The 27,765-nt window shown below is 42.4% G+C and overlaps 1 protein-coding gene across 8 annotated transcripts in view; it reads right to left on the reverse strand.

The window, feature by feature from the left end:
• Positions 1 to 2,848: 2,848 nt before the first annotated feature.
• Positions 2,849 to 27,765, reverse strand: part of RMND1 (required for meiotic nuclear division 1 homolog) — a 51,748-nt gene continuing 26,831 nt past the window's right edge. For all 8 annotated transcript variants that reach the window (XM_073337659.1, XM_073337665.1, XM_073337662.1 and 5 more), the window contains 9 exons: positions 25,078 to 25,153; positions 23,914 to 23,953; positions 14,870 to 14,970; positions 13,507 to 13,613; positions 12,901 to 12,965; positions 11,783 to 11,859; positions 10,496 to 10,616; positions 3,422 to 3,538; positions 2,849 to 3,068 (listed from right to left, as the gene is read on the reverse strand). In XM_073337659.1, the coding sequence (XP_073193760.1) occupies positions 3,036 to 3,068; positions 3,422 to 3,538; positions 10,496 to 10,616; positions 11,783 to 11,859; positions 12,901 to 12,965; positions 13,507 to 13,613; positions 14,870 to 14,970; positions 23,914 to 23,953; positions 25,078 to 25,153 (737 nt within the window). In that variant the 3' untranslated portion in view covers positions 2,849 to 3,035. The remainder of the gene's footprint in view (positions 3,069 to 3,421; positions 3,539 to 10,495; positions 10,617 to 11,782; positions 11,860 to 12,900; positions 12,966 to 13,506; positions 13,614 to 14,869; positions 14,971 to 23,913; positions 23,954 to 25,077; positions 25,154 to 27,765) is intronic.

The raw sequence follows: 27,765 nt of genomic DNA on the forward strand, positions 1-27,765 counted from the left end.
GTGGGGGAGGTTTAGGTTGGATATTAGGAAAAACTTTTTCACTGGAAATACTGAAACACTAGAATGCGTTACCTAGGGAGGTGGTGGAATCCTCTTTGTTAGGATATAGATATTCAGGCCTGTCTGCAAAGGCCTGTACTTTAAGAATTTAGGTGTATTCTTATCACTTGGCTAGTTCTAGAGGTATAAAAGAAAGAATCAAAATCAATGTCTGCTGGTGTAAGGGCCTTCTCTTACTGTGACAGTTTGTGGCCCTGTGCTTAGGCAGCCATAAGCTAGGAAGCGACCGGTCACATACTCACACTCCAAACCAGTCACATTGAAATAAGGTGCTATTGGGCTGTTAGGCACTATCAGGACAGGATTGTATTCCTATCACCTCCAGAGAAAGGGAAGTGCCTAGAAAATGTAAAAGGAAACTTAGTTTGATAGCATCCTGTCTGGCAAGAACTCACTTATCAATAGCTGGGATGTGAAATCCTCACTTCTGTATTGTTTTGTCATTATAGTTCCCACTTTGCTATTGTTTATCTGTATAATCTCTCTGGTTCTGTGATTGTTCCTGTCTGCTGTATAATTAATTTTGCTGGGTGTAAACTAATTAAGGTGGTGGGATATAATTGGTTACAATATGTTAGGATTGGTTAGTTAAATTTCAGGAAAATGATTGGTTAAGGTATAGCAAAGCAGAACTCAATTTTTTCTATATAGTCTGCAGTCAATCTGGAAGTAAGGGGGTGGGGGTGGGCATGCGGGTGGGGGAGATGGGAACAGGGAATGGGGGTAAGGAAATTGGAATCATGTTTGGCTAAGGGCAGGAGTAGGAACAAGGACACAGGTGTAAGGCTCTGTGGTGTCAGAGCTGGGAAGGAGGATACTAAGGAAGGAAACTGGAATCATGCTTGCTGGAAGTTCACCCCAATAAACATCGAATTGTTTGCACCTTTGGACTTTGGGTATTGTTGCTCTCTGTTCATGCGAGAAGGACCAGGGAAGTAAGTGGGTGAAGGAATAAGTCCCGTAACACCCTTCCTTAGAAGTTTTTAAGGTCAGGCTTGACAAAGCCCTTGCTGGGATGATTTAGTTGGGATTGGTCCTGCTCTGGGCAGGGGGTTGGACTAGATGGCCTCCAGAGGTCCCTTCCAACTCTGTTATTCTATGATCCAGAATGGGGAGTGACATTCTACTCTTGACAGCATTGAGGATATCAAATACCATGTGTGAAGTCTCTTCCACCAGTACCAAAGGGAGATTCAAAATGGACACCATGTGATCCATCAAATTGTGGACCTACATAGCATCCTCAGGAGAAGAGGTTGAAGCTACTGCATGTTAGTTTGATGATACATCAGGCTCAAGGTCAGTTTCTAAATCAGCGTTTCTCACATGCGGCCACTTGGGGCTTTTCATGTGACCACAGCCTGCTCGGTGGTGATGGGAGGGAAGGAGAGGAAAGCAAAGCAGTGGCCCCTCCCAGGGATGCCACTTGGGGTTGGGCCCTGTCCTCCTCTGGAGCCACAAATGCTGGAGGAGCAGGCAGGTGGCGGGGCTCGGGCTTCAGATCTGGGGTGCCGGGCGGCAAGCTCCAGCCGTGTGGCTGCAGACTCCATCCCCTGGCGATGGGCTTTGAGCCCTGACCCTGACCCTAGGCTCACCCCCTTCCCCCACCCACAGGCTCTGGCTGTGTGCTCTGACCCCCACTGCAGGGTTTGGGGCTCTACCCATAGGACCACACAATCTAGCCATGTGGCAGTAACCAGACTGACAGAGAGACTGGATCAGGAAATGACAGCAGATCTGAAGGTTTGGACATCATCGGATCCAATGATATGTGGGCTCATCTTCTTCATTACTGAAGCTGGGGGTGATACATGTCTCCACTATGCAACTACAACTCCATCAGAATCATATGGATCTGATAACTCTGATGCACAGGAACCAACACTGCTAACATTGGCTGTCTTGCTTTATCCTCAGTGCCACAGCATCTGAAACCAAAGGCATTGAACTAGGGCTGTCAAAGGCACTGCTTACATCCATCTTCCAGGAACTGGAAGAGACAGTTGGAACTGACCCATGTCCTGCAGCTGCAGGGGTTCTATCAGGATCAGATTGCTGTGAGGCATGAGGTTTGGTACTAGCATGGGTGGCTGAACGGTTCATCGACCTTTCTTCCAGAACTGGGGCAGTGGGATCCAACCACACACCTCTTGGTTCAGCCTTGTATCATTCAGGGGCTTGACTGTGGGAGCCGCAGGAACCAAGTCTGGCCCAGATAGGGGCTGCAGCTTCTTGGATCCCTTTGGGATTGACAGAGACCACGGTGCTGAGGCTGACTCTTTAGACCTTTGAACCAAAGTCTGAATGGATCCAAAGGGTCTAGCCTCAAGGGCTTCCTTAAGCAGAAGTTGTTGCAGACAAATCTCTCTGTGCTGATGGGTTCTTGGGGTGAAGGTCTGACAGATTGAACACCGAGAAGGTGAATGGCCTTCTCCTAGACATTTCAAGCAACAAAAATGTGAAAGGAAGAGAAGCTTTCACCAAAAATGGAAAAGAGGGGGTAGGTATATCCGTATCTTTTCAGTGCTTAAAGGGAGCAGGCAGCAAACACTTCAGTACAGGGGGACAGGGGAGAGGAAGCAGGGGCAGCAGCGAGGACTTTGGTATCCATGGACCAGAACAGGCTGAGTGAGTCACCTCCATGATAACTGAGGCAAAACTGTCACATTGGAGACATTTATTGACACAGCATTTCCTACTCACTGCAGAAACTTCACTTAAAATGCATAAATTCTATAGTGTTATATCAAAAGATCAGTTGTCTAGTAGTGCTGAACCTAACTCATGATTTATTCATTAATTTCACAGTTTATTTGAACAGATGTACATTTATACATAACTATATTTATTTAGTAAGACAATTACAGCATTTTCCAGAAATGTACAGAAAATAAAGAGGTGGGAGTAGGAACTTTTTTTGGTTGTGAATATGGTCCGGTCATACTTTTTTCAGATGTTCTTAGCTTCTGCCATGGTCAGAAAACTACTCTGGCAAGTTCAAACATGACCTGCAGAGTAATGAATACAAGTATTAATAAGGATTTGCATAGTACAAGTTCTTTAATACTACAAAAAAGGTAGAGGGTAAACAAAATAATCTGAAAAGGTGGACTGTAGCTGCAAATCAAAAGAAAAGGCTCAGTGATGATACATGAAATAACCAAAACTGAAGACTTATTCCTACACACAGGCTACATAAGCATAAATTATTCCAGGATATTTCAAATCATGCCATGTAAAATATACAGCTGCTTATGTAACCCTGCAACAATGGGTGACTCCTGCATCATAATATTTTTATTATTTAATTTTCTTCTTCAGAGTGATGATTAAAAGCGTGGCAACTGAACACCAAACTCACCTCTATAGTGATGAGTATGACTATCATCCATTCCAAGCGCAGGGCACGTTTTTCATTCAGGTGATTTCGCATCAGGTCCGTCAGCTCCATGCAGTGCTGAAGTTTCTCATTCATTACCTGCAGCAAAAATATATGCTTTCAGTTGAAGAGTCTGCACTTGCAGAAAGCCTGAGTTAAACAAATTCTATTAAATCATTAAGGAAAGCTAACCAAATGCAGAAATTGTCTAACTTAAACATGACTGTTTGGTTCCCAGGCTGACAGAGATTTTTCCCTATGCAAAAGTGTACAGCACAGCCCCTCCCTTGGCTATATGAGGCAATGCCACCTTGACCCTCTCAGTTCATTCACACCGAATGCCCCGCGACTAGACTGATACAGAAGGGATGGGATGGGGGATTGTGGAATACATGTCTGTATCACATCTCGAGGAACCATTTACAGTAAGTAACCGTTTCTTCTTCAAGTAGATGCAGCTATGTATTCAACTTGTGTGACTCAAGCAGTGCGCACCTCAGGAGTTTATCTAAACCAGTGGTGCCCAATCTTATCACACAGAGTGCCACATAAATCTAAGCACAACCTTGTGTGGCTGAACAGATTTCTACATATTTTAATAAGATTTAAAGGCACCTATATTGATTTATATTTTAAGTTCAGCTTGTTTCGTATGTATTTAGATAGAAACAATGTAGGTACGATATTGTCTATTTAAAAACAAAGAAATCAGTGCATAAAACATGTATCAGATGAATTACAGTAAACAGGAAAAAAAACAGTAATGAATTGGCCATTAGTATATTGTGTTGAAGCAGTCCGTGGACCTTATGAAATGCTCTGGTGGACCGTGTAAGGCCATGGGCCATAGGTTGGGAACCCCTGATCTAAACAAAGACTGCAGGACTGCCCAACATTTGCATCTGCTTTGGATGATGTGGTAATGGCAGAATGGTTCGAAAACATATGTATTGATGACCACGTCAGCCTCGCGAATGTCCAATATTGAGACATAGCTTGCGCTCTCGTAGAATGAGCTCGCACCCACTTGATCCTTTTATAGCACCTTTCATCCAAAATCCTCAGAGTCCTTTACAAACACTAATGATTTAAGACTCTCAACATCCCACCATTAGGCAGGTATAACTTCCTTTAGCTCCCCACCATCCCCAATACTATCAGGTCCATCATAGCCAGAAACTTTTAAACAGATTAATAGGTCAAAGATTAAGTAAGCAATAGGCAATGTCTGTGACACATCTTTGGGTTAGTCTACCTGCTGATGCAGTTCAGGGCAGTGCTGAGAACAGTGAAATGAGTGATTTACTGGAGCAAAGTGAGATGTTGCCTTCCAAAACAATTCTGGAGGAAGGGGACTTCTGTAACTTGAGTTTCCCTATCACCGACAATGTATGAATCTAGCCTATTCAGTATTCACACAGTGAAACCTGTCTTGACTTTGTCACTGTCTTTTTACTTAAGCAGCTGTGTAATACAGTTTTGGGTTAAGAAAAGATACCCAGCTCTTCTTCACAGGACTCGTAACACCCTTCTTACCCTGTGGTGTCCATTAAAACTCCTTTTATGTCACAACCAATGCTGTTGGGGGAAAAAAGGTTCCTCAAATGGAAGGTACTTTATATATCCCAAGAATTCAGAGACTTCTAATATTAAAAGACTCTGATTTAATTTTCTGTTGCATCTCATTCAAGGTTTTTTTTTCCTTCTGTGACAGTCAGTGATTGGGATTAAGAGCCTGTAACTTCCACTGAGATCAACAGTCGCTGACCTCTGGTTCAGGCCATTAAATAGGTAACTTACCCTAAGACCTTGTCTGCAATACAGAGTTTCGTCAACAAAACAGTGGAGGTGCACAAACTACAATGCTCCTTCTGCCAACAAAACACTCCTGCTTAGCCAACAAAATAAAACTACCTCAACGAGAGGTGTAGAGCTTTTTGTGCCAAAGTTCTATCAACAAAGTGTCAGTGTAGACACTGCGCTTGGTTATGTTGCTGTAAATAGCCTCCAAGAAGTGTCCCACAATGCCCATCCTGACTACTCTGGTCAGCGGTTCAAACTCCGCTGCCCTGCATCCAGGTACACAGGCATCTGTCACTCCCCCTTTAAAGGCACAGGAATTTTTGAAATGTTTGCTCGGCATGGACAGCTCGCATCGCATCTTCCCAGCTGACCATTGCAGCTCCAAGCAGCAAAGGCTCTCCTGTTTGGAGCACACCTGAGTTGTTGGATCTGCTGGCACTATGGGGAGAGGAGGCTGTGCAGTCCCAGCTCCGCTCCAGCTGTAGGAACTTCAATACTTATGGTCAGATTTCTCAGGGCATGTTGAATATGGGATACGAACAGGACAAGCATCAGTGCCGTTCGAAGATAAAGGAACTGAGAGAGGTGTACCAGAAGACAAGGAAATCAAACCATCATGCTGGTGCTACACCGAAGACCTGCTGCTTCTATAAGGGGCTGGACGCCATCCTCGTTGGCGACCCCACCTCAACCACCAAGAGCCCCGTGGATACTTCGGCGGGGGGAGACAGCAGACGACCAGAAGGACAAAGTTGTGGATGAGGAGGTTAAACTGGAAGATGATGTGGAACACATGGCAGAGTCATCCAGTGGCAAGTCAGGACCTCTTTTCCACTCCGAAGGGGTCTAGCCAGTCTCAGTAGTTTGTCTCTGGCTCACATTATGCAGGAGACAAGAGCCCTGGTAAATGACCTATTTGACTTGATGCTGCTTGGTTATATGGAGTAGAGCTGTCCTTTGCTTTGTACATTCTAAAAGTGGGTGAAGGGATAGAAATGTAAAGACTAGCTGGGTTTGCATGTGCTTCCCATTCCCCTATGCAGCTAAGTGGTGTGGCGGAACAGTGTGTTAATGCATACCAAGATTTCACAGGAATCCTCCAGAGAGATCTCTAGGAAACACTCCTGGAGGTACTCGCTAATCCTCTGCCGAAGGTTCCTTGGCAGAGCTGCTTTGTTCCTCCCCACAATTATAGGAAACCTTCCTGCGCCAATTGGCAATCACTTGTGTAGGGATCAAAGCGGCACACAGGTAAGCAGCATAGGGACCAAGTCTGAAGTCGCACGCGTGCAGGAGTTGCACCCCTGTTACCCGCAGGAGGCCAAAAAACAAGAACGCAGGGCATGGAGAGAGACTTTAAAAGAAAATTATAAAACAAGACAGAAAAGAGAGCCAGGAGTGAACTCTAATGGGCCAGGAGGGGATGATGAAAGTGATGGAGGAGCAAACGAAGATGTTGAAGTCCCTAATCATGCTACAAGCAGAATTCATGCATGCTCGATACCCCTGCAGTCAATACAGAACTTCTTTCCATGCCCTCCCAAACTCCTCCCACATATTCCTTGCAACTTCCTAGACCATGTCGGTACCTTGTTCACTCCACCCCTTTGGACAGCTTCCAAAATGATAGCTGGGTTAACACACAGCTACAAGAGGCTACACTGCCCTTCATTGTTATCTCCTTTCCCACTAAGCCTTTTGTGTGTGTTGTTAATTGGTATTTAATAAAAACATACTCTCTGAAAGATAACCAATCTTTATTTGTCTCTTACACACAGTGGCTGCTGCTGGAATTAAGACACAGCTGCAACTTGATCATTTGCTGATTACAAATCACTATCAGGAATCATCAAAATGTTCATGAAAGATGGCAATTTAGCAAAGCACGGCAGACAGTTGTATACAAGGACACATTACTGGTGCTCATTATCAAAACAGTGCCTCAAAGCCTCCTTGATTCAAATAGGCCCCCCGTTGTACCCCTCTAATAGCCTTGGTAGCTGGCTGCTCAAGATCAGCCACAAGGCGATCCACCTTCGCACTCCACCTCGGGGAAAACTTTTCACCCTGAGCCTTACAAATATTATGGAGCACACAGCAGGTTGCTATGACCCTGGGAATATTTTCCTCACTGAGGTCTAACTTGCCATAAAGATAGCACCAGCATGCTTTTAATCTACCAAAGGCACATTGTATGGTCATTCTGCACCTGCTCAGCCTATTGTTGAAGTGCTCCTTGCTGATGTCCAGGTTTCCAGGGTAAGGCTTTGTGAGCCATGAGAGTAAGGGGTACACTGCATCTCCCAGGATCACTATGGGCATTCCAACATTCCCCACTGGAATCTTCTGGTCTGGAAATAAAGTCCCTGCTTCCAGCTTTCTGTACAGGACAGTGTTTCTGAAGATGCGTGCGTCATGCACCTTCTCGGATCACCCCACACTGATGTCAGTGAAATGCCCACGGTGATCCACAAGCCCCTGCAATATCACAGAGAAGTACCCCTTCTATTGATGTACTGCATCACAAGATGGTCCAGGGCCAAAATTGAGATCTGTATGCCATCTATTGTTCCGCTGCAGCTAGGGAATCCCATTGCCGCAAAGTAACCACTCTTTCACGCACATTGCCAAATCACAGTCCTTTGTAGCAGGATGTGATTAATGGCCCCGCATGCTTGCGTTACTGCCACCTTAACAGTGGACTTACCGACTTCAAACTGATTCGCGACCATCTGGTAGCAGTCTGGCGTTACCAGATTCCACACGGCAATTGCCGCGCCCTTCTCCACCAAGAGGGCAGCTCTCATTTTGGTGTCCTTGTGCCACAGTGCTGGGGCAAGCTCCACATACAGTTCCAGGTAGGAGGCTTTCCAAATCCGAAAGTTCTGCAGCCACTGCTTGTCACCCCAGACCTGTATAATGATGCGATCTTAACACTCAGTGTTTGTTTCCCGAGCCCAAAAGCAATGGTTCACTGTGTGCAGCTGCTCTGTGAATGCCAAAAGTAGTCTGTTCTTTCCATGGCACGCAGCAGGTCAGGCACCTCTGATTCCTGTTCATGATACACTGAATGACCAGCCGCGATTTGTTCATAACAGTGCCCATAACAGTAGAGAGCAGTGCAGGATCCATCCTTTGAGACAGAGATAGCAGGCACACAGTAAACTGGGGCTGCTGAAAAATGCTGCGAAATGCAATTGGAAACCCATGGAATAATGGGACGGAAAAAAACTGCATCATGAGATGTTGAGCCCACACCCATGATACACTCTGCCTTTCCACAACTCCTAGATGAAGAAGGTGGCAAGTTGCACAGTGGGATAGCGACCCACAGTGCACCAACTATGGACATGCTCTGCCAATAGAAGGAGCATTGTCTGAATATGCACAAGCAATGTAATTATACCGGTTTTCAATCGTCAGCATAACTTGTGTCGACAAAACTCTGTAGTGTAGACAAGGCCTAAGCAGCATGTTCATTTTACTACAGTTCATTCTACCAATTGATTAAGGTGTCACAGGAACCTTCTTTGGTTTAGCTAAAAAGATTGCTTTGCACCTCAGTGGCCTTTTAACTCCTCTGTTTCTTTAAAACACTTTTACTTGATAAAAAAACCCCAAAAGCAGAAGAAAAAATTTTATTTGCTTCTTTACATACGGTTTGGTATTTTAGAACAAAAGAAAAGCTCTTCCTGTTTAAAACTTTATTTAAAGGCTTACAAAAAATACTCTTTACATGTAAGCCTGAATGATAAAAGTTAGCTGTTTGTCATGGCCAAAAATGGGGAAGTATCATGAATCTGTCACAGAAAAAATGCAAATAAAGAAAAACTTATAGAAGAAGATGCAACTTACAGGCCCCTATTATTTTCTACAAAATATCTTTGTGCAGTAAATAATATTGAACTTTTATTAATTAATAGTTTAAAACCATTAAAAAATCCAGGTTACTCTCTCAATCTCTGCTTCACTGGACAGAGTCAAATTTATAAAAACTCATGGAGTAGTCTTGCTCAGCAGAAGACTAACCAGAGTCTGTCATGGGATAAGAGAGAAGGTCCTCTCATGGATTGGTAACTGGTTAAAAGATAGGAAACAAAGGGTAGGAATAAATGGTCAGTTTTCAGAATGGAGAGACGTAAATAGTGGTGTTACCCAGAGGTCTGTACTGGGACCAGTCCTATTCAACATATTCATAAATGATCTGAAAAAGGGGGTGAACTGGGAGGTGGCAAAATTTGCAGATTATACAAAACTACTCAAGATAGTTAAGTCCCAAGCAGACTGAGAAGAGCTACAAAAGAATCTCTCTAATCTGGGTGACTGGGCAACAAAATGGCAGATGAAATTTAATGTTGATAAATGCCATGTAATGCACATTGGAAAACATAATCCCAACTATACATATAAAATGATACGGTCTAAATGAGCTGTTACCACTCAAGAAAGATCTTGGAATCATTATGGATAGTTCTCTGAAAACATCCAGTCAATGTTAGGCATCATCAAGAAAGGGATAGATAATAAGACAGAAAAATATCATATTGCCTCTATATAAATCCCTGGTACACCCACATCTTGAATACTGTGTGCAGATGTAGTCACCCAATCTCAAAAACGATATATTGGAATTGGAAAATGTTCAGAAAGGGCAACAAAAATGATTAGGGGTATGGAACGGCTTCCGTATGAGGAGTGATTAATAAGACTAGGACTTTTGAGCCTGGAAAAGAGACGATTAAGGGGGGATATGATAGAGATCTATAAAGTCATGACGGGTGTGGAGAAAGTAAATAAGGAAGTGTTATTTACTCCTTCTCATAACACGTGAACTAGGGGTCACCAAATGAAATTAATAGGCAGCAGGTTTAAAACAAACAAAAGGAAGTATTTCTTCACAAAAAGCACAATCAACCTGTGGAACTCTTTGCCAGAGAATGTTGTGAATGCCAAGACTGTAACAGGCTTCAAAAAAGAACTAGATAAATTCATGGAGGATAGGTCCATCAATGGCTATTAGCCAGAATGGGCAGGGATGGTGTCCCTAGCATCCGTTTGCCAGCTAGGAATGGGCAACAGGGGATGGATCACTTGATGATTACCTGTTCTGTTCATTCCCTCTGGGGCATCTGGCATTGGTCACTGTCCGAAGACAGGATACTGGGCTAGATGGACCTTTGGTCTGACCCAATATGGCCGTTCTTATGTAGTTGTTATGGGTGAGGGAGAACCTCCTAAGTGTGAAAAACTTACTTTAACTCTGCGATTAATGCTGAGAAACTGACAGGTTTTGTCATAAAGCTCTTCAAGATTCTCTCTGTCCCAGTAGAAGTCAGGAGTTATCAGCAGGTCTGAACTCAGATTTATACAGTGCCTAAAGAAGGATGGTTATGGTAGTTAAAATTTTTTTTTAGGGAGTTAAAGGTTCAAATATTTATATTGCTATTTCAAAGCAATGATTAAAGTTTATTCAGTTTCCTACCAGTTTCTACAGTGTTTATTTTAAAAACATCAACTGTCACTGTATGAAGTATTTCCCCTTATTCCCTATAGAAAATACAAATCCGAGGACAGGAGATTAATACTAAACAGTAAGAATTGCTTAAATTGGTTGTTCTGAGAATATGGAAAGTCACTAGACCCTCATGAATGAATCACTTTTTGCTATACAGCAATCAGTACAGACAGATGGTTCTGAAATAAACAAACTTATTGTGACAGAATGCTTAGGCCTCAGGTGATGAGCACCAACAACAATAGACTTGAGAGTGAAGCACCTTCCCAGGCCTGTCACAACAGCATCAAAGTTACTTTGTAATATCTCCCACCTCCAGCACAAAACAGATATTGAATGCTGGGACGGTTATCAGGATCACTAACAATAGCTTCCCCCAGCCCACGGGCAACAGGCTCCTCTAGGTGAGGATATGAAATCCAGAGCCTTAGCAGGTAGTGTTCGTATCATAGCTGTGTGTCTTCATAGTCCTTTTTTCCCCTTCCACCTGTTAACTTACTGAATGTAAGTTGTATGGGACATATATAGGAATGTGTATTACAGTCAGACTTACGTGATTTGTGAGAGGGACACAACAAAGGAATCATTTTTATCACAGTAAAACTCCTCATATCTTGACTTAAAAATTGCCAGTTTTGGAGAATCCAACACAACCCCTGCTAAACTGTTCCAATGGCTAATTAGCCATACTGCTCAAAAAGTACACCTTATTTCCAGTCTGAATTTGTCTAGCTTCAACTTCCAGCCACTGGATTGTGTTATACCTTTCTCTGCTAGATTGAAGAGCCCATTATCAAATGTTTGTTCCCCATGTAGATACTTATAAATTGGGTTCAAATTATCCCTTAGCCTTTGCTTCGTTAAACTAAATAGATTGGGCTCCTTGAGATTATCACTATAAGGAATGTTTGCCAATCCTTTAATCATGGGCCACAGAAGTTCTTTCTTTCTGGTGTTGGGACTCTAAGAATCTATTAATATACTTTTTGAAATGATAGGGTGTGAGCCCTTAAAAAAAAGTTTACCGTAAGGCAAAGAGTTCCCCAATTTTCTGCATTACATCAGCATGAGAGAGTTTCACTTTTTTTCTTGATTTTAATATCTGCAGAGAAGTTAGTGATAAATCGTTAGCCAAAGACATTCCATAACTGCTTATTTTATTTAAGCTCGGTTAAAAAAACCCCATGAATCCTACAAACTGAGCATTGTACCAGTTGTTCAAACTATTCCTTCTAATGTGCACTACTGCACATTTATCAATACTGAATTTCATCTGCTACTCTACTGCCCATTTAGCTTGCATTGTTAGGTCGCTCTAGGGATCCTTAGTCTTCTATAGTCTTGATTTACCTAAATAATTTGGTAACCTGCTGTGTCACATACAACTGGTCAACCTTTTTCTAGATCATTGATCAATATATTAAACACCACCACTCCTAACACAGACCCTTGGAACACCCCTTGTTAAAACTTTTGTCAGGCTGAAAATGGACCACTTATTCCCTTTTATACTGTTTAGTCTCTATTCAGTTTCTAACATATGATAGAACTTTCTCTCTTATCCTGTAACTACTGAGCTTTCTTAATTTCTTCTTTTGAGAGGCTTAAAAAAAGTGAATAAATTGTTTTTAAAGAGACTGGCTAAGGCTTTCCACCCCTTTCCCCAGAGAAAGAAGTCACTGAGTTGTGCTTTCAATGCTGTGGTTTCTACATAAGTGATATGGGACATTGCAATCTTGATTTAATTAAAATATCAGGAAAACTCTTTACTTGAGTTATTCACATTTGAGATTTTAATCAAGTTCATGATGATTTAGATTTTGATTTAGATCAGGGATGCTGCACTATTCTCTGACCGAATTTTGAAAAGGTAGATACTTTATTGTACATGCACATGCATGTTCTAGCAAGTGCACCTGTGTGAAAACATTTTTGCATGCAGACAATCACCTCCCTTTAAAAAAGGTTTTAAACATCTTTCCTTATTCCACCCAGTGCAGATGCTCTGAGCTTCTATACCTGCTTTGGCTTTACAGTCAAATCTATTAGCCATTCAAATGCTTTCCCAATATCTCTTTCCTGATAAAATTAATTCTTTACAAAGAATTTAAAAAAAAACAACCCAAGTAAACAGAAATTTCACCTCAGGAATTGACTGGATAGATTCCACAAAATTATCCAAGGATGATTCCCAAATGGCCAGTTTTACTGCAACAAAAAATTAACAAAATAGCACATTACATCTCATGTGTTGTCTCAGATTTCAAGTAACCATAAAATACAGTGCCTATCTGCCAATGTTTCAAGATTCCATTAAACTCTATGTGCGCCAAGCACAAACTGCTGCTATCTTCTAGTTCATCTAATACTAGAAGAGTATTTAGGGCTGGGGAAGGGAAAAGATGTAAACTAAAAAAAAAAAATGTTTCCTCAAGCATGTTGTTTTAAAAGATTTACCTGTGATTGAAGTAGGGCTCCAATTTACAAAACACAAGTTAAAAACTATGAGAGTAATCCTCCCATTTAGCCTCTAGCAACTTATGTGCATACCTCACTTTCATGAATGAGAGTAACCCATGTGAAAACAGCAGGTACCCACATGGAAAACAGACATTCACCATTTGATACATATATAAAGTTTGCTTAAGGTCATCTTCTCCCTCCATCCCTGTTATTGTATATGTCCAAATTTGTGATGGCATTTCACAATCTTAAGTAAAATTGGAAACTACATAAAGTATTAGCTTACCAGAAAGGCAAAGAGCATTTGAAAAGGCAAATTTCTGCAGAATTACTTCATCAATATCCAGGTCAGAATTTAACAAGATTTCTCCTCTGTGGAGCTTTGACTGGCCTCTGTAAAAATAGGATTGAGACATATTCATTGACTAAGTCACCTCTAAAATGAAGAGTCAGGGTAGAATCCTTTACACAAGGAAATTCCTCATGCATCTTTTTAAAATTTAAAAACATGGAGCAGTGTATATGACTGCTCCATCTTACTTCCTTGCATTTTGCTCTCAGTCACGATTAAAGCGAGAGAAAACCCACCAGGAGCCCTTTCTTCAACCTCTACACCAGCAACTCCTCTGCAAAAACCTAATATTAGTATCTTCTACAACAACTGCAACACTACTGAGAAAATTCAGAGAAACAGCAGGACTATGGACTTCTCTTTCCCACTCACTTCTCTTCCCCTCTTGTGCTCTCTCTTTCTACTTCACTGTTCTTGTTTTATCTCTCCTACTCTGTTCTGTCACTCTATTTCCGCTCCTTTCCCTTCTTGAATTGTGATACTCCTCCCCAACAGCTCTCTTCAGTGTGTCAGCAGCAAAGTAGAAGTCATGAGTCCTGCAAGTTTCAAGGTGCCTTGCATAAGTCCCACCTCAGAGTCTGCGAAGCATCCGAAATGTAAAGTACAAATGCTGGTGAAGGAGAAGCTAAAAACAATGGAGCAATTCAATAGTTACAGATTCCATAATTTACAATACATTCAGTTTTCCATTGGCTATGAAACTGACCATCTTATGTAGCAGCATTGTACTACAAATGACTAAATACAATGTATTCTATGAAATAGCAATGATTTGCAATGAAAAATCTTTCTGAACAAGAACTTTAGCTTATCATGATCTCAAGATATGATTTAACAAGCAACCAAGTCAAGAAAGGTCACACATCTTCTTCCATAATATGCCACTTTTACCCCTATTAGAAACTGTTATGTTTTCAGTGTACTTCAATGTAGCTAAGAAGGCAAGGTACTCCTTGTGATGACCATTCTGTATCAGAGCTGTCTCAATATGCACCTTTCCTTTATATCTGCCCTCATGAGGTGTGAGTTTTTCCATTTGAGACTGCTGAAGAGCGCTTACAATTATGAAGCCATGGAGATTACTCTGCTACTTTAGTGAGATCAGTAAATAATCAAGATCACAAGTAATGCTGCAAAGCCATATTTTTCAAGAAAACATTAATGCATACTCCATTAAGACCGATGTATTTAGTGTTTGTAGCCCATATTACTGACCCCTCAAAACACTTATCTTACTCCTTTGGAGGAGAGGTAGGGAAGGAATGTTTTTGGGTAAAGGATGCATAAAAATTCTTACTCTCCTCTCCTGTAGTTAATTTCTTCATTCTCCCAGTGAACCAGTGCAACTTCATAAGGCTGAATTTCATGCCGCTCCAGCACTTGCATTATTTTCTTCATCTAGAAAAAAAGACAATTGCACATTATTAAAATGGTTAGCAAATACTACACAACTGCCCCACATAAGTCTTCAAATATCTAATACATAAAATTAAAGCTGTACGCTGATGCTTATTTAAATAATGTTAAAGGTGTGGTGAAAATACCTTCTTGCATTAGGATAAAGTAACCATTTTAATTTTATTCTACATCCCATTCAGAAAATCTTCCATAGTACAAGACTTTCTGACACTGTACATTTTAGAACAGAAATTCTAAACTAATTTGGCCAAAAGATTGTGCCATCTAGGCACTTATACTATACTCACTGCTAGGGTACCCATGTTTTAAACACTTATCTCTTCAACATAAGGAGAATAGTGGATCTTTCAATGCAAAATTTTAGCTTAATCAATTTCTAATAAAGCAGTTTCCAAAGACAGGTACTTTAAAATCAGTTCGATCCCACACAAGACTATAATTTTCTCTGCGGTGTTAGCTTTCTTAGTTGCTTTCATAATATTTATTGACAATATACATGATGCTATAAGAGTCATTGCCATATGTTTTTATGAAGGGCTGCAATTTCTGAAATATTGCCGTATCATTTTGAATTAAATACTGACGTGTATAAGGCAGCGGTTCCCAAACTTGATCCGCTGCTAGTGCAGGGAAAAGCCCCTGGCGGGCTGGGCTGGTTTGTTTAACTGCTGCCTCCGCATGTTTGGCCGATCGTGGCTCCCAGTGGCTGCGGTTCACTGCTTCTGGCCAATGGGAGCTGCTGGAAGCGGTGCAGGCCGAGGGACGTACTGGCTGCCACTTCCAGCAGCTCCCATTGGCCTGGAGCAGTGAACCGCGGCCACTGGGAGCCACGATCGGCCGAACCTGCGGATGTGGCAGGTAAACAAACCGGACCAGCCCACTAGGGGCTTTCCTTGCACAAGCAGTGGAACAAGTTTGGGAACCACTGGTCTAAGGTTTGCCAAGTATACCAAGAATTACTGCTAAAAAGGTAGAGAAATTCTGATTTGTATTGCTGAGATAAAGTATTTTTCATTTTTATAGCAGTCATAATATCTACGGCTGTGATCTCACAAGATCCTGTAGGCCAAGCAGGATCAGGCCTGATCAGCATTTGTATAGACCTGTGAGGAGAATCCACAGTGCTATAGGACTTTGAATATTAGTGATTCAGTAGGCAGCACACCTTCCCCTTAGAAACTACTGAATACTTGGGCCATGAAACACTCTGCTGCTGAACTTAACAGCCTTTATTTGTTTAGCTAGGAAATCATAGGCTTGTTATTTGCTGAAGCTACTGTCATTTACATGAGAACAAAAATCCAGGTTCTAGCTGAGACATTCATTAAACTTTCATAGCACTATACTCAAAAAGTAGGGCTGCTAGCCTTCAATGGCATTTTGGGATGTATAAGTAGGGGCATAGCGAGCAGATCGAGGGACGTGATCGTCCCCCTCTATTCGACATTGGTGAGGCCTCATCTGGAGTACTGTGTCCAGTTTTGGGCCCCACACTACAAGAAGGATGTGGATAAATTGGAGAGAGTCCAGCGAAGGGCAACAAAAATGATTAGGGGTCTGGAACACATGACTTATGAGGAGAGGCTGAGGGAACTGGGATTGTTTAGTCTGCAGAAGAGAAGAATGAGGGGGGATTTGATAGCTGTTTTCAACTACCTGAGAGGTGGTTCAAGAGAGGATGGTTCTAGACTATTCTCAGTGGTAGAAGAGGACAGGACAAGGAGTAATGGTCTCAAGTTGCAGTGGGGGAGGTTTAGGTTGGATATTAAGAAAAACTTTTTCACTAGGAGGGTGGTGAAACACTGGAATGCGTTACCTAGGGAGGTGGTAGAATCTCCTTCCTTAGAAGTTTTTAAGGTCAGGCTTGACAAAGCCCTGGCTGGGATGATTTAATTGGGGATTGGTCCTGCTTTGAGCAGGGGGTTGAACCAGATGACCTCCTGAGGTCCCTTCCAACCCTGATATTCTATGATTCATTCTCTGGCCATTCCTATTTGGGTAATTCCTGTCTGCCTAGCTAAATGCCACGTGCAGTTTACAAATTAATGCAGTTTTCCTTTTCATTTCCTTCATTGATGCAGTTTTCCTCTTAATTTTCTTCATTTCATTTCCAGCTGTCATGCATCATTGCTGTATGCCAGGGGTTGGCAACCTATGGCACGTGTGCCAAAGATAGCATGCTGCTGTCTGCCGGGTCCCAGCCGCTGGCCCCAATCAGCCCACTGCCGAACCCAGGACGGCAGTGGGCTGAGCGGGGCCAGTGGCCGGGACCCCGGCAGGCAGCAGCGTGCCATTAAAAATCCTGCCCGCCCCAGCCCGCTCTTCTCTGGCCCACCCCCATCACGCGGGGGCAGGGTGAAGAAGCTTGGTCCTGGCAGCTGCTGCTGCAGGGCAGGCAAGCTCCCCCCTCCCCTGCCATGCTGGGTTCCTGCCCCTCCTCCTCTCTCTCCCTGCTGCCGATCAGCTGATCGCCCTTGAGAGGAGGGGAAGAAGCAACAGGGGAGGAGGTGGAGAAGAGGTGGGGACAGGGCCTTTGGGAAGGGGGAGTGGAATCAGGGCATATCCCCTCCAGCCCCCTGCTGTGAGCCGCTCTGGGCAGGGGGTTGGGAGCACCCCCACGACCCTAGCCCACACCCTCTGCCCTGACCCCTACACCCCCCCGTACCCCAGCCCCCTGTCCTGACCCCTGCACCCCCCACACACTCCCAGCCCTCTGCACTGACCCCTGTACCCCGCCACAACCCAAGCCCTGACTCCAGCACCACCCTCACATGCCCCCAGCCCTCTGCCCTGACTCCTGCAACCTCCCCCATGCCCAGCCCACCCATGCCCTGATTTTTGCACCCCCCACATTCCCACCCCCACCCTGAGCACCAAACGGGAGCTCCTGCACCCCCCCTCCCACATTCCCACCTGCACCCCTCACACCAAATGGGAGCTGCCCAGGTAAGCACTCTACACCCAAACCTCCTGCCCCAACCCTGAGCTCCCTCCCTCATTCTAACTCCTGGCCAAACCCTGTGCTCAGTGCACTCCCACCCTCAGCCTGCTCCTTCAGCCCCAGCCCTATGCTCAGTGCACTCCCACTCTCAGCTCAGTGCAGAGAGAGAGGAAGAGAATGGGCTAGAACCAGCGAGAAGGAGGTACCCACTCTATGTGGGCAGGGCTGGAATCCCAGACCGGCAGCGGGCTGAGCGGGGTCCTGGCTGGCAGGGGCCGGGGGACGAAACCCCACACCGGCAGTGGGCTGAGCTGCTGGGGTCCCAGCTGCCAGCCCTGCTCAGCCCGCTGCTGGTCTGGGGTTCTGGCTGCCGGCCCCTTGCCAGCTGGAGTCCTGGCCGCAGGCCCCGCTCAGCCTGCTGCCGGCCTAGGTGAACAGACCCCAGGCTGGCAACGGGCTGAGCGGGCCGGTAGCATAAGATCAGCATTTTAATTTAATTTTAAATTAAATTGAAAGCTTCTTAAACATTTCGAAAACCTTATTTACTTTACATTCGACAATAGTTTAGTTATATAATATATAGACTTATAGAGGGAGACCTTCTAAAAAACGTTAAAACGTATTACTGGCACATGAAACCTTAAATTAAAATGAATAAATGAAGACTCGGCACACCGCTTCTGAAAGGTTGCCGACCCCTGCTCTATGCTGTTGTGTTCCATCCCAGAAGTGGCTACACTTCACTGGCAGATTGCTTGTATCTATTTGGGGTCTGATCCAAAGCCCACTGAAGTCAACAGAAAGATTCCCATTGACTTAAAGGGTATGTCCACATTGCAGCTGGGAGTGAGCTTTCTAGAATGCTAGCACAGCTTCAGTTAGCATGCTAAAAATAGAGCGAACATTGCAGCTCAGGCCAGAGCTTGGGCTCGCAAAGTTTGGCTCAGGCCCATAATGATTTCACACAAGTACTGTAACTACAAACTACTCTGTACATACATGGAAGAAACTTTGTTGGGATCTTTGTTTACCCTCTGGATAAAAGGCATTACATAAATGTAAGACTCTGTAGGCTTGGACACAAAACATTCCAAGTACACTCAGAGAACATTTCCTCTGGATACTTTCAGCACACGACACTCCTGAAAGATTTGTTGCTGTCACTTGTATGTTGGGATCTGCAGATGTATTTTCTTTTGTTTCTTCTGAAGAATAACTGAATAATGCTTCTTCTTATTTTTATGGTAGACTCGCACTTCCACCACAAACACTTGATACGCATCAAATACAGAGACAAAAGAATGGTTTGATCATGTTTTCTCTAACTCGTCCTCCCTGCTTCAGGAAGACATAATTTAGTGTGTTCTTTTAGCTACCCTCATAGGTTAGGTGTAAACATGGGACTTAGCTACATTTTGCATTTTCTATGCTGCTCCTTGAATAAGTACAGTTAGGAGGATATTTATTTTTCTTCTGTCAGTCTCACATGATAAAGGTTTCAGATTCTGGATCCAAAGCAAGACTTTGTACACTGTGCTCATTATAACATTTATTCATGACAAGCTAAATTGATATTTCTATTCATCGCCCTTTTAATTTTTGATAACTTTTTGATAAATGTTACTTTGGGGTTGCGCCTGTCATAAAACAGTAACGCCATCTTTACACTGAGATTGAATAGAAAATCTGAGCTAACCTGGCTCACCACCTGTTACAGGCTGGCTGGCCCTTTAAATCAAGCTGGGCTTAGCCTCACTTGTGACCTACCAGTTTACCCTCAACTGACAGTGATAACAACTTAATGATAATTAGTGATCTCAGCTGCAGAGAATTATATGGGACTTCTTAAATAGAGCTGGGAATTCAGCCTAGAGGGAGAGATTGCAGAGGAGGAAGGACAATTCCACAGGAAAAGCCCAGCAAGTTGGAACTAGCTGTGGCTTGTGAGCTGAGCCACAGAGTAAGCAAACTCCTGTGGTGAGCCTCTGGAACAAGGAGCCAGTCCTGGGGCTGGTGTTCTAGAAGAGATCCACAGGAACAGAGTAGGCACCCCTGCGGGAGCCCTGAGATAGGGATCTCCCAGCTACTTGTAGCCCCTAAGTGAAGCTGCCAGTGTCCCTCGGGAAGGGAAGCAGTGGGGGAAATCTGGCTGGGGAGGAACTAAGACAAAAGAGATGTTTTGCAGGGGCTAGGAGTAGGGACCAAGAAACAGAGGACTTCAGTGGAGCCTGAGAGGGGCAGAAGAACTGTAAGTTTGGGTATTTGTTGTGGACTTTCAGTTGGACTTCTTGTTACCTCAGAAGGGGAGTGAACTTCTATAACCTGGCCATTCGGCTAAATCACATAAAAGACCCAGACGGACAAGCCATCAGGAGGAAGTAACCAGAAGAAGGGGTGCCTGAAACTAGGGCCCCAACAATGCTGCAAGAACACACAAGGTGGAGCTATTTCAAGGTGAGGACATGCTATAACATCACGTCCCAAGCTGAATGGGAAAAAAAACTACACTTTTCCCCTCATAAGAATATTTTCCTGTCTCTTTTATGTTTTTAACTCAAATGACTGAAAGAGTGAACTTTAAACTTGGCATGATGGAAATCCTTCTTGAGGAAGAACAATCAAACTAAGTTTGGGGGGGATAGGATAACTTTTAAAGTTAAAAGATTTACTCCTAATCTAAGGGTGTGTTTTTGTTGTTGCACAACAAAGATACTGCATGCACTCTGGAACACATCATTGCTAAAGTGCAGTCATTGTTTTGCAATGGCATTTCTGTAAAGTGCAACAGTATGAGTGTTTAGAGAAACAAAAGGATTTAAACTTGTGGCAGGCAAAGTGATATGAACTGTGTTCTGCACCAAATCAGTTACAGCTCATGCAATCTCCCCAAATCCATAGCTAATGTATATCTATCTTGGGCTCTGGCTACACTAGAGACATTACAGTGGCACAGCTGTACTGATGCAGCTGCGCTGCAGTAAGATTTCTCTTGTAGCCACTGTATGCTGATGGGAGAGACTTCTCCCATCGACATATTTAAACCACCTCCAATGAGTGGTGGTAGCTATGTCAGCGGGAGCAGCTCTCCCATCGACATAGTGATGTGCACACTATCACTTATGCCAGTGAAACTTATGTCACTTGGGATGGGGGAGGTGTGGTTTTTTTTTTACACCCTGAGTGATATAAGTTTTGCTGATGTAAGTGATCGTGTACACATGGTCTTAGTAATTACTAACTTTATTCTGCTTCACTTGTGCATTTCTTTTGAGCAACGTGTTTTGTCTCCGAGTCATGTGGTGCAGAAATGGGGCAACTATCATTTTCTTTTTATGGTACCCCAGCCATCTACTGCTGCAGTGGACACTAATGTGAAGATCATATTTTTAACCTTTAAAAATGAAGCAGATTCAGCCAACGAATCTTCATGTTGAGTACTGTCTTTAAGTCTGCAACCTTGATTTAACTATTTTCTTGACTTACAAAAACAAACTGCTATTTTAAGTCTGGCTTCTTCAAAAGCTAATGCTTTTGGGTTAAGTTTATAGACCCCAACTCAAGGGAAAACTGAGCAACTGTCTCAACCTCTTCCCTCATTTGCCAGCCTAGTAGTTCTACTAGATCAACTAGCAGTTCAAGTTCCAGATGGCATACAGACCATTAGGTATGCTACCAATTTGATACTGTTTGTTGAGAGACTTAGAACTTAAGATCAAGAGAGAATTTTAGCTTGTACCTGAAATCTCAGAAAGATTCTGTACTAGAATACTGGAACGTGAAAACAGATTCTTTAATCAGAATGTTTATTACCTACTGAAGCTATATAATTTGATTGTGGAGAGCAGTTTAAATGTTGGCTAATCAGGAAACTAAACCACAACAAACAAAAACCAAACCACCCAGTCTTTTAGTACGAAGCTGCATCTGGAGTGAAATCTGTGACAGGTCTTTTGAAGTCTATATGGTCTTCTATTGCTTTCAGCAGAAGATGTTGCAGTGAACTGAAGAGCAACGATCCTTTTTGTCAGATCTTTGAAAATGTAGTGTGCAATCTGGAATAAGTAGAACTAGAATTGATCAGTACCAGTACCTTGATTGCAGATAAAGTAAATAATCCATACCATTATCCTCACTCTTTGACATGAAAGCTTGTCTGTTTATAGTTAAGAATTTTGAGGACATGGACCTTATTTACAATGGCCTTAAAATTGAGGATTTTTTTAAAAACAAAAATCCTCAAACATGCTTTTAATTTGACTGTGGCCAAATGGGAATCTAAACACTGTTTGGGTGGATGCTATAGTTGAGCCAAATCATCTTAAAGTAGTTCTAAAAGTGTTTAACTTATGTCTTTACCTTTATTAGAACATCATGGTTTTAACCCTGTTTGGCCCTATCAGTACTGGCCAGTCAAAGTGTGTTAGAATTCTGTTTGGCAAGAGTTTAAATCTATGCCTATCCCAAGCTGTGAACTGTGGGTAGCTGGAGCCCAGAAAGTCTAAAAACATTGATTCACTCAAAGAAGAACATTGATTTTAGTTTTAAGCTTGTGCAATGACTTGTACACCAAAACAAGTTTCTTTCCCCCTTCTACTGGCAGCCCTATTAAAAACACAAATAACACATAGAAATTTAGCAACAGACAGCTTATATATTCGCATCTGAGCAAAGGTTTACAGCAATACCATGCTAGATGCAGTGCTTCTACTTTCTTCAAGGTTTTCTCAGCTTTGAAACCACTACAATAGTCTCTGATTTGGCTAAATATGGCAGTCAGTGAAATGTCTTCTGTTTTATTCAAGTGTATCCACCACTAGTGAAGCAAGTGTTGAGCAGAGGGAACACTGTTCAAAGCCTCAATTGAATGTAACAGCCTAGATGTAAAATCTTCCTTGTAGACTTTTCAAGAGAAATCAAGAGGCAGGTGCTGAATCATTCGTGGAAAATTAAAGACCGTACAAGGGACTAAGCAAAACTTCCAACAACCTCCAAGGACCCTGTGTAATATTTAAGGTGCCCTTCAGTTATACTGGTATAAAGGCACTTCTACTGGTGTAGATTATTCCAGTAGAATAAGGGAAATAAAATACATGAGTAGGTGGCACCTAGTGTAACTGCATTTCATACTAGGGGTTGTGCAAGTATAACTAGTTTGGTTTAACTAAACAAAACAAAAAACCCCAAACCCCTAACCGAGTTACACCAATACAAAGTGTGTGCAGACCAGACGTTATATCTGCTTCTCTATTATCCTGACCCTTGTGTAGTTTTAAAAAAAAAAACTAGTGAAAAGTGAATTAGAAATAGGTATAAAATGCTCCCATTCTGCTCTGTTGATATTTTACATCCACTTTGTACTGGTGTAAATAACTACAAGGTGCACAGCAACAAAGAATCAGTTCCACTGTACCCAATTCCGGCTGCAGGGGAAGCTTCAGTTAGTACATGGCCAGGATATGGGATCTGCAGTGATTGCAAGAGATGAGGGACCTCTGGTCTAAGATGACACATCCAACAGCACAGTGCCCCAAAATATCATCCAGGTGCAGTTCAGTATTGAAAGAGGGAAAAGTATCACATGCTGAATAATCATCTAGAGGTTCCTTGTTGTTACACTGCTATACTGACCTGACTTGACTCCAGTTAATTCATGAGACTTGACTGGCTTTCAGCACTAGGTGGCATGGTCTGCATGGCATCTTAGAGCTTCTACTTTGCTATAACTGGGATATTATTTTCTAACAGTAGCACTGTGGAAGACCTGTCCACCTTATGCAAGCAGGCAGGATATGAAGATTACACAAGAGCAATCCACACTTGTCTGATACAGCCCCAAGTGGCTGCCTTCACTGAGGAGAATAATTTAATTCTGCCCTCACCTCCACAGGTCACCTATGCAAAACCCATCTGCTCAGGCTTTGCAGGAATTTCACCTTAATCAGCTTTGATATTTAAATAATACAGCTTCTTTTTCTACTTACAGTTTTCTCTTCCACATTCCAAAACACAACAGACCCTTCCCTGTGTTAACAGAACATAAGGATGCATTAGGCTTGAGGGTCAGATTACATTGTTTTGTACCTAAAAGTGCTTTAATGCTACAGTCACATTGTCAGGAATTGCCTCTGCACAAAGTGAATCAAGAAAATTTACAATGCTTATTCTTCATATGAGCCCCATAAAAATATGCTGTTAATCATGCTTTAATTTTAATACAAAAAATACCCAAATATAGTTTTAAAGTCAGAATTATTTAATTATTTAACATGTAAGTGGTTGCATCGTGTTTCCTGGATCTCCAGAAGGAAACACTCTCTTGTTTTTGTTTTTTTTTAACATAATTAAAATAAAATACATGTGAGATATGGCAATTTCCTGCAATAGCCTGGACTCACTTTAATTCAAAGAAGTTTAACTTATTTAAGTTTCAGTATCTTACATGTTCATTGTATTAAAAATAAAAATGTGTAGCATTATTGGGGGATTGTTTGTAATGCCCTAGGGGGGAGACATGATTAACATAAACCGTGGGAAGTTTTATTTGCGTCAAAGGACTATTTGAACCAACAGGCTGGACAAGAATGAATTTTAAAATTGTGGGTTTCCCAGGAAATCTCTAGGGGAAGGTGTATGCAAATGTACCTCTCCAGTTGTGCAACAACTCAGCCTTTTGAAGCTTCACCCTGAGAAGGGGACTTTTGTCTGCTCATTACCTGTTACATGAGGACAAGATCAGAGGCCTAACAATGAGGAACTCAGATTCACGGGGTGCTTGTTCTGCACTAACAGCTGTTATTAACTTGTAACCACAGAAAACCCCTTGGTGGGGATGAGAGGGCTGCCAGTCACCTGCCAGAGCCCCTGTTGGAGTTGGGAGGATCTCTGGTAAACTAATTAGCATGTGTACACATTTATAGCCTCTGAGGAGAAGCAAAGCTTGTCTGCTAAGCCAGTCTGACTTTCACACTGTAGAAAAACATGGGGCTCTACCCAAGTGAGGTGACTGCTTGAGGAGCCTGAAGCCTAGAAAGGGTACCCTTGCCAGACTACGAGAAGAAAATTCAGGTGCAGTTGCCCTGAACTCTGACAAAGTAGCTTGCTACATCCCCATGTATCATATGTGCCAGGCTTGGTTTGCAACTTACCTGAAGAAAAAAATCATACCAAGATCATATTCTTTTGCAGCATTTTCTGTGCCAATCACCAAAACATTTGCTGCATCTAGTTTAAAAATAAGAGGAAGGGAATAACACTTTAGGAGGCACAACAGTTTCAGTATTTTATATTTGTTAAACATTTATAACTAACTCCAGTTTTATCTGGGAACAGTACTTCCAAAATAAAAGTACTACATATTTTTTTAAAAATAGAAATGCTTTCAAGGAGGGAGTATAAGAAGCAATTACAATACATAGAATTGCATGGCTTCTCAAAAATGCACATTCATTCCCGATTTTGATTTTTGCATTCCACTAGCCCAGTTCCCTTAAATTTTTAGTGAAATATAGTACTCATGAAGAATATAGGACACAGGATGGAATTGATGGCAGCGGACAACAAATGAAAAATAGGAATGGGAGTGAGGTCATAGGTGTAAACAAGGGAATCGGACAGGGGATATCAAGCAGAGAACCCTGGAAAGTAAACACTGCTCTATGAAGGAGACCCAGGAGTCAGTAGATACCACCCAGAGGAATTCTGACTGATGTGTGAGGAACAATGGTGTGCCCCACAGTTGCAGACAACCTCCCTGTTGCGCTTGCCAGCCAGGAGACTGAAATCCTCTTTGTCCATACAGCAAAATCCAGGTCTACACTAAGTTTTGCCAGCATAGTTATGTTGGTTAGGAGTGTGAAAAATCATACCCCATAACAGACATAGCCATGCTGCCAAAAGCCCTAGTGTTGATGCAGTTTTACCAGCAAAAAGAGCGTTTTTGCTGCTATGGTTTATTTCATTTGGGGAATTGGGATAAGCTGTGAGGGGTTGCTGGTGTAACTATACCAGCAAACCCTTTTTAGTGCAGACAAGGCTTAAGATAGCAGTCAAATGTGCATCAACCCCAATGTGACCAAATCACTTCTAGGGCTGGGGTGAAGTGTTAAATTCAGGGTCTGTGCCTATTCAGTCCTTTGCCTTATTGCAAACTTACTTGGCAAACAAGTATCTATTAAGGCTACTTGAGGTGGTGACTGTGATGTGGATTCATTTCCAATGGAAACTGAATTGACACCGGCCACTTAAAAGCCATGACTTTTATCCACTAAGGCAGTACAGAATTGGGAAAGTTGATGAAGTGAACTGTAGCTCACAAAGGCTTATGCTCAAATAAATTGGTTAGTCTCTAAGGTGCCACAAGTACTCCTTTTCTTTTTGTTGTAGTGGTTGATCAAATGATCAAAAGTCTCAAATGCTATGCAAAACTATTACAATATCATCAGTGTTCTCTGATGGAAGAGAGCACTTGTCAGCATATCCCTTCATTTTCCCATGTTAAAATATCACAGCCCAGTTATTTCATCTGTATTTGTTATACTTTCCATCATGGTTAAAATACATTTGACATAGAATGAATTACATAACATGTAATATCATGGTATAAAGTGGGCACAAATCCCATTACATTTAATGGGAGTTTTGTCCACTTATAGCATGCCAGAATTGTGTCCACTGTGGTTACCAGAGAACTGCATGAACAGAATGAGAGAGAAAAGTTGAAGAATCATTTAGTAATAAATTACTAATTAGGCAGGCATTTCAAAAGTTTATACCTAATTAGGATAAGCCACAACTTCCCATCTCCATATCCCACCAAATACTACTTTTCCTCATGTCTGTGGCCTTCTAGGAAAATCTGTGGTACTCTGTTACTTACCACCTTAGAAATACTATAGTGACAATCAGCATGGATTTGTCAAGAACAAATCATGTCAAACCAACCTAATAGCTTTCTTTGAAAGGGTAACAAGCTTTGTGAATGGGGGGAAACAGTAGGTGTGGTATATCTTGACTTTAGTAAGACTTTTGATATGGTCTTGCATGACCCTCTCATAAACAAACAAAGAAAATACAACCTAGACGAAGCTACTATAAGGTGGGTGCATAACTGGTTGCAAAACTGTTCCCAGAGTAGTTATCAGTGGTACACAGTCAAGCTGGAAGGGCATATTGAGTGGGGTCCCACAGGGATCGTCCTGGGTCTGGTTCTGTTCCATGTCTTTGTCAACTATTTCAATAATGGCATAGACAATATGCTTATAAAGTTTGCAGATGATACCAAGCTAGGTGGGGTTGTAAGTGCATTGAAGGGCAGGATTAAAATTCAAAATGATTTGGAAAAACTGAATAGTCTGAAGTAAATAGGCTGAAATTTTTAATAAGAACAAATGCAAAGTACTCCACTTAAGAAGGATCAATCAATTGCACATACAAAATGGGAAATGACTGCCTTGGAAGGAGTACTGCAGAAAGAGATCTGGAGGTCACAGTGGATCACAAGCTAAACAGGAGTCAACAGTGTAACACTATTGCAAAACATCATTCTGGGATATATTAGCAGGAGTGTTGTAAGCAAGACACAAACAGTAATTTTTCCACTCTACTCCAGCTGAGGTCTTATCAGCACAGAGTACTGTGTCCAGTTCTGGGAGTCACATTTCAGGAAAGGTGTGACAAATTGGAGAAAGTCCAGAGGAGAACAACAAAAATGATTAAAGGTCTCGAAAACATGACTGATGAGGAAAGACTGACAAAACTGGTTTTGTTTGATCTGGAGAAGAGAAGACTGAGGGGAGACACCATAAGTTTTCCAGTACATAAAAGGTTGGTACAAG

This window comes from Lepidochelys kempii, chromosome 3 (genome assembly GCF_965140285.1).
Source record: "Lepidochelys kempii isolate rLepKem1 chromosome 3, rLepKem1.hap1, whole genome shotgun sequence".
NCBI classification, from domain to species: domain Eukaryota; kingdom Metazoa; phylum Chordata; order Testudines; family Cheloniidae; genus Lepidochelys; species Lepidochelys kempii.